We start from the raw sequence: 7,216 nt of genomic DNA, 5'->3' as shown, positions 1-7,216 counted from the left end.
TCCACGCCAGTTCCATACTGCATTCTGGAGTCAAACGCCAGAAACACGTCACGAACCAGATTTGAACGCCAAAAACACGTTACAACTTGGCGTTCAACTCCAAGAGAAGCCTCTGCATGTGTAAATTTCAAGCTCAGCCCAAGCACACACCAAGTGTGCCCCGGAAGTGGATTTCTGCATCAATTACTTACTTCTGTAAACCCTAATAGCTTGTTTAGTATAAATAGAACTTTTTACTAGTGTATTAGTCGTCTTTTGACCACGTTACATCTTTGGTCTCACTTTTATTCTACTATTCATCTTAGGAGACTATTGATCACGTTCTTGGGGGCTGGCCATTCGGCCATGCCTGGACCACCATCACTTATGTATTTTCAACGTTGGAGTTTCTACACACCAAAGATTAAGGGTGTGGAGCTCTGCTGTACCTCGAGTTTTAATGCAATTACTACTATTTTCTATTCAATTCAGTTTATTCTTGTTCTAAGATATTCGTTGCACTTCATCATGATGAATGTGATTATCCGTGACACTCATCATCATTCTCACCTATGAACGCGTGACTAACAACCACTTCTGTTCTACCTTAGACCGGGCACATATCTCTTGGATTCCTTAATCAAAATCTTCGTGGCATAAGCTAGAATTGATGGTGGCATTCATGAGAATCCAGAAAGTCTAAACCTTGTCTGTGGTATTCCGAGTAGGATTCAGGGATTGAATGACTGTGACGAGCTTCAAACTCGCGATTGTTGGGCGTGATGACAAATGCAAAAGAATCAATGGATTCTATTCTAGCATGATCGAGAACCGACAGATGATTAGCCATGTTGTGACAGAGCATTTAGACCTTTTTCACTGAGAGGATGGGATGTAACCATTGACAACGGTGATGCCCTACATACAGCTTGCCATGGAAAGGAGTAGGAAGGATTGGATGAAGGCAGTAGGAAAGCAGAGATTCAAAAGGAGCACAACATCTTCATACGCCTATCTGAAATTCCCACCAATGATTTACATAAGTATTTCTATCTTTATTTTCTGTTTATTTATTATTACTATTCGAAAACTCCATAACCATATATTATCCGCCTAACTGAGAATTTCAAGATGACCATAGCTTGCTTCATACCAACAATCTCCGTGGGATCGACCCTTACTCACGTAAGGTTTATTACTTGGACGACCCAATGCACTTGCTGGTTAGTTATGCGAGGTTGTGAAGAAAGTGCTAAGTTATAAATGCGCATATCAAGTTGAGTGCCATTATTAGAGATCACAATTTCGCCCACCAGCGTGGCACGCCACTCAAACGCCAACCAGATGCCAAGCTTAAGGAGTTACGTTTATTGAGTTTTTCTTTCCCTCTAGCAGTAATTTTCTTTTTTCTTTTGTATTTTTTTAAAATTTAGTGATAGGAGTATTATAAATAACCCCTGGAAGTACTGAGAAATTGATTGTTGAGTAGATTGGCATTGGCAAGTTTAGATATAGTTTTACTTTACACTTCATTTTCTTCTATCTCTTGTACTTTCTTCTAAGCTATGAGTAGCTAAACTCCCTCTCATTGGGAGAGGGAGCTCTGTTGTACTTGATGGATTAATGATAGTGAAATTCTTCTTCTCTTTATCTTCTCTTTGATTTGCAAGAAGGAATTTCATTTTTCATGCTAGTATTCAATCATCTTGGGAAAGAGGTTGAATGAAAAATGGCTTTCATGGGAACCATGGAAAAGGAAACATAAAACCATGCTTGAAATCCCTTCTCACACTTGAGTAGAATCTGAGTTTTAGGACTGGATATGGTGACATCTAATCCACCCATCATTTGGATCTATGATGATGTGTGGTATAATCAGGGACCAAGCATATCTCTCTTCATGAGCAATTAGACCAAGGAATTGGCTGATTATCAATATTTGAGAGATTGAGTTACCAAGGGATTGGGACTCAATCACTCATGATTGCCAAGAGGTCAATGAGTTGCATGATTGAAGATGAGATGAGCTGAATTTAATCCAAAGAGAACAATATCTCCTGACCCCAATGAATTTCCACTATTTTTACCTTCCACAATCTTTATAGCTTTCTTTACATTCTGTTATTCCCTATTCCCATTTACAATTCAGTCTTTTATGTTTCTGCACTTTACATTCTCACCATTTTCTCTTCTATTCTTTACTGCTTTTCTTTACTTTTGAGTCATTTACAATTCTGCTCGTTTAAAATTCTGCAATCACAACATATATTGCTTAGCTTGAGTAATTCACCCATTGATTGAAATTGTTCAAATCTACCAATCTCTGTGGATTCAACCCCTACTCCTAGTGGGTTATTACTTGACGATATTTTTGGTGCGCTTGCCAAAGAACGGATTCATGATTTTATATGCGGAGTGAATTTCGGTCATTAGAGTGTCCCACCACCTTCTCCTTTCAGAGCAAAACATTTTGAGAGAGAGTGCCCAACTACCTTCCTATGAAGCGATAAGTACGAGTGAGAAGCCCAGCTTTAACTCTCACATCCGAACGTAGGCGGGACACTGCCACAGCCCCTACGACGGATAACAAAATATATCATAATCACAGATTCAATCTCATAGACCAATGTTCATAGCACCCTTCCACTCATACTCACTCCATCAACCATAATCATCCATTTCCAAGTTCTCATCACAACCATCATCAATTCATAACTTTCCATTCCAAACTCACTAGTTCGTCAACTTTTCAATTCACAAACTATTCTTCTCTCGCACTCCATCAAACCCATCCTCAGTACACCAGAAACCTAAGCCTCCGTTCTCTAATTTTTCGAAATAATACCAAATCAAATTCCTTAGGTCCTATCCCATATTAAAATATCCAAGACTAGGCCCAAGAGTCTTAAAATGGTGTTATAGAAGCTTACAACCTTGTTGGGAAGGTGGAATAGTTGAAAACAACGTTAAAATTTGAGAAACAGGACGTGTGCGTACGCACAGGAGTGTGCGTGCACACGCCCATAAGAAGTTTCAAAACATGTGCGTGCGCACAGGGGTGTGCGTACGCATAGGTGCGAAAATTTTGAAGGTCTATTCACTCGCACAACCTATGCCAGCGCCCTCAACAGACTAGTATTCCCAACGTGTGCGTGCGCCAGGTCGGTGCGTACACACAGGTCGCAAATTCTCATTGGTATGTGCGCGCACAAGATGTGCTAGCGCTGCAAACAGAGAGCCTTCCCCTGCGTGTACGGACGCACAGGTCTGTGTGTGCGCACAGGTTATAATTTTCGCAGGGTTGTGCGTGCGCACATACCAGAAATCATAAAATTCTACAACTTGGCAGAATTTCAGATTTCTAACACCAACTTTGGATGATCATAACTTCCTCTACAAAATTCTAAATTTTACAAACTTTATATCGATTCAAAGATTTTTCAATAAACTTTACTTGTAAACCAATTTCAACAACTTTTGAAAACTGAAGCAAAAGTTATGATCAGACAAAGTTCACCAAAAACTAACTTTTACCAAAACTCACAAAATCTTAATTTACCAACTTTTACAAACCACATCCACCCAAAATCATACCAAACTACCAATTACAACACAATCTACCCTTTTTAGGTCACCATCCATCATTCCCACCAATTTTTCCATCACACTTCATTATTCTCCATCTTTATCATCAAACATATAACATCTCAAACAATTTCTCACCAATACATACACTAATCATCATTCTATCATCAATTTCAATTATCAATCTCTCATGTCCAACTACCAACATCAATGTAGCCATTTATCAACCATTCTAAATCATTAATTAACATCCCAACAACCTCAACATCACATATAACATATCAAACCACCTTTCAATCCACACATTCATTCATCCTCACCATATCAATATTAGTCATAATCATTAAACTCAAAAATTCCTCACCCATCATAAATCATCAAACATCAACATTCAACACCCAAAAATCATTAATTCATCATAAATCATCACATACTATCATTCAACAACTCAACAATAATTTAAATCCAAACCTATCCTATGGTTCACTAGCCTAAGTGTCCATGAATATTATATACTAGATAGAGAAAATCGAAACCATACTGGACAATTCCCAAAATGAACCAAAACCCCAAAAGAGCACAAGTTGAGCTTCCAACCACAAGCAATCCTCCAAAAGAACTCCAACAAGCACCAACAAGCTCCAAAAGCTCCCAAACTCAAAACAAACAAGATATATACACACAAACCATCACTAACCAATCTAGGGCTCAACATAATCATAAAATCACAAGGATTTCAAGAGCTCTTACCTTGCCCAACAGTTTTAGAAGCCAAAACCATAAGCAATCAAGTGCTAGAGGGTACCTAAACACCCAAATCACAGGATTTCTTTCAAAACCAAACCCTAAAACTCGAATTTCACAAGGGCACGAAAATTGGGCAGGAAAACTCGAGAGACTTTTCACAAAGCTTGGATAGAAACAATGGGCTCGGCAAGAGCTTCACGTAGCTACTGACGGCACGCAAATCGGAGCATCGTAGCTCAAGATGTGATGAAAATAGTGAGGAAGTGAATAGTGTTTCTTCTCTCTTCTCCCTTCTCCTTCATGCAGCTGATGTGTGTGTATTTATGGGTGTGTTGGGTTGAATGGGTTCATTAACGAATCCTTATATATGTTGGGCTTGGGCCCAACTTGGGCCCGGTCCAACCTGCTAGCGTTTTTAGCCCGTTCGGCCCAACTTTGGGCCAAACCTTTAACTTTAACGCCCAGTTTTTCATTTCTAATATCTTTCTAGGGTTTTCGACTGTTTTCACTTTTTCTCGCGCAGTACCGGGCAGACATAAACTGGTTCGACCGGTTCAACTGCCGGTTCATGATTTTTTCACGAGTTTTTGTAGAAAACACATTTTCTAACTCAGAAAGACCTACTGAGTCCAAAAATCATATTTAAATCCCCAAATTCTCATTCTAACTTTTTGGAACTTAATTTGGGCATTTAAACTATTTTTTTCGTGAAAACTTCGATTCTTACATCCTCCCCTCCTTAAAAAGATTTTCGCCCTCAAAAATCCGAATCATGCGATGTAATATATATATATATATATATATATATATATATATATTCTCCACGAAGCATCCTACTTCCAACGTTACCAACCCAACAAGTTGCCAAAGCATCTCTTTCACCATCATCCCACCGTGTCGATGTTGTCTCTCGCCTTCTACTGCGTCACTCTGATTATCGTCATTAGGAATCCAAAAATTGTCCTTAACTCAAATACCGATTTTGTAATATTTTTCAAAATCTTTAAGACAAGTTCAATCTAAATGAGTCCATTGTTAAAACCTAATCAAATGAGTCAAAAACCTTTTATTTGTAAATCAATCACTTTGAAGCACGATTTTCTAAATTCATTAAAATCCTTAAATCAGAACCTTTCAATTTGAATCCCTTTTGATAAGTTAAATTTACAAACCAAAATCAGAAGTTGACAAAATCTTAGGACTCACTTTCATTTTTAATTCATATCATTTGATCAAAAGTTCCAGTTCTCGTTTCAAAACCAAATCATTCAAACTAGAGTTCCAAACCAAGTTTAAAAATCAATCTAAGCTTTAAAACTTTTTCAACACGAATGACGATAGTCTATACTATGAAGATAAGTTTAGGTCTAGCCATTGGCTTCGTCATTACCTCAACCCTGTTGTTGTGATCGATCCGCCTCATGTGCTCCTCGGTGTGGGCAATCTCTATCCAAATGTCCCGGTAAGCCCCACTTGTAACATAGTTCCTTACCCAACTGGCATGGCCTATTCAGATGGTAGTTCCCATACTCCTGACATTTCATATCTGAGGAGTAAGCTCTTGACCGCTTCCCTTTACCATATTTCTTGATGTTTTGTCCCCTTGGTCCAAGGTAATCATCGCGTTCCCTACTAGTGTTTCCTCCATGAGTGTCCCTTGACGAGGCTACTGCCTTTGCGTATTCTTCAACCACTCTTACCTTGTTCACCAGATCAGAGAAAATCTGAATCTCCAAAGGAGCCACAGCAATCATGATGTCGTCCTTCAAGCCCCTTTGGTACTTGACACACTTCCAACTTTCATAGGTCTCCGGGGAACCCTGATACGCCCTAGAAAACCTACATAGTTCCTCAAATCGGCTGGTGTAGTCGGCCACAGATAAGGAACCTTGCTTCAGCTGCATAAGTTCTATCTCTTTTACTTTCCTTGCAGACTCAGGAAAGTACTTCTTGTAGAAGGCCGTCTGGAATACATCCAAAGGAATATCAGCATTCTGAAGATGTAGTAAGCGGCATTCTGCTTGCCACCAATGCTGGGCCTCTTCCCGAAGCTGATAGGCAGCAAACTCCACATATTGATTATTTGGGACATGTTGTGCTTGCAGTGCATGCTCCATAGCTTGGAACATGTTATCCGCTTCTGTGGGATTAGTTGATCCTCTGAAACCTGGTGGACAAACCTTGAGAAATGTTGCCAAAGTCATCGGAGCACCTCCCATGTTATCTCCATTTCCCTCAGCATTATCATTCACGTTTCCCTCACCATTTCCATTTCCATTTCCCACCGGTTGGCCTAACCTCTGCATAGCTTACAAAGTCGCAGCAGCATTCGCCTCCATGGTGTTTGCAAGATTTGCCATTGCCGCCATGAACTCGGCATGGTTATCGGCCAGTCGCTCATTCTTACTCTCTCGTGAACGTGTACGACCTCGTCCGCGAGTGGCCATTAGGGTTCCTGTCTACACCAAACAATCGATATCAAGGTGATCAGTCTCAATATCAAAAGTGTAGTCCTTCAATTATCCTAAACAGGCACTCCCAAACAAGCATGCTATGCAATATCAAGTAGATAACATAAATAGCATGAAAGAAAAATGACCCAGAGTATGCAATAAAGCACAATCGGTCCATCCCTCAAGCTCACGAGGAAGAACTGTTCTGAGACCACTAATGTAGCACCCTAATTACCCTAAGCCTTACCTCTAGCTGTAAAGCAAATGTTAATCAGAGGTTACGACAATCCTAAAGCTGATACATAAAATGTATAGAAAGATTAATATAATCTAGAAGCCCGATGAAGGATATAGCTCAAAAACAGGATTTCAAAAGCACAAAATGTACTAACGAAGCTACTAGCTTGAGGCACAAGAAATAGATATAAGATAATGAAAGATAAGTATATAAT

The 7,216-nt window shown here is 39.5% G+C and overlaps 1 protein-coding gene across 1 annotated transcript; it reads right to left on the bottom strand.

Moving 5' to 3' along the window:
- Positions 1-5,702: 5,702 nt before the first annotated feature.
- On the bottom strand, positions 5,703-6,617 carry LOC130934078 (uncharacterized). Its single transcript, XM_057863667.1, has one exon. It carries the CDS (start codon positions 6,615-6,617, stop codon positions 5,703-5,705), a length of 915 nt encoding a protein of 304 aa, XP_057719650.1.
- Positions 6,618-7,216: the final 599 nt, after the last annotated feature.

This window comes from Arachis stenosperma, chromosome 6 (assembly GCF_014773155.1).
Source record: "Arachis stenosperma cultivar V10309 chromosome 6, arast.V10309.gnm1.PFL2, whole genome shotgun sequence".
Taxonomy (NCBI): Eukaryota; Viridiplantae; Streptophyta; class Magnoliopsida; order Fabales; family Fabaceae; genus Arachis; species Arachis stenosperma.
Note: the sequence above shows the minus strand (reverse complement) of the source record. Positions and strands in the feature narration are given on the sequence as shown.

Coding starts and splice junctions, on each gene's coding strand:
- LOC130934078 (XM_057863667.1), bottom strand. CDS start 6,617: ATGCAGAGGTTAGGCCAACCGGTGGGAAATGGAAATGGAAATGGTGAG.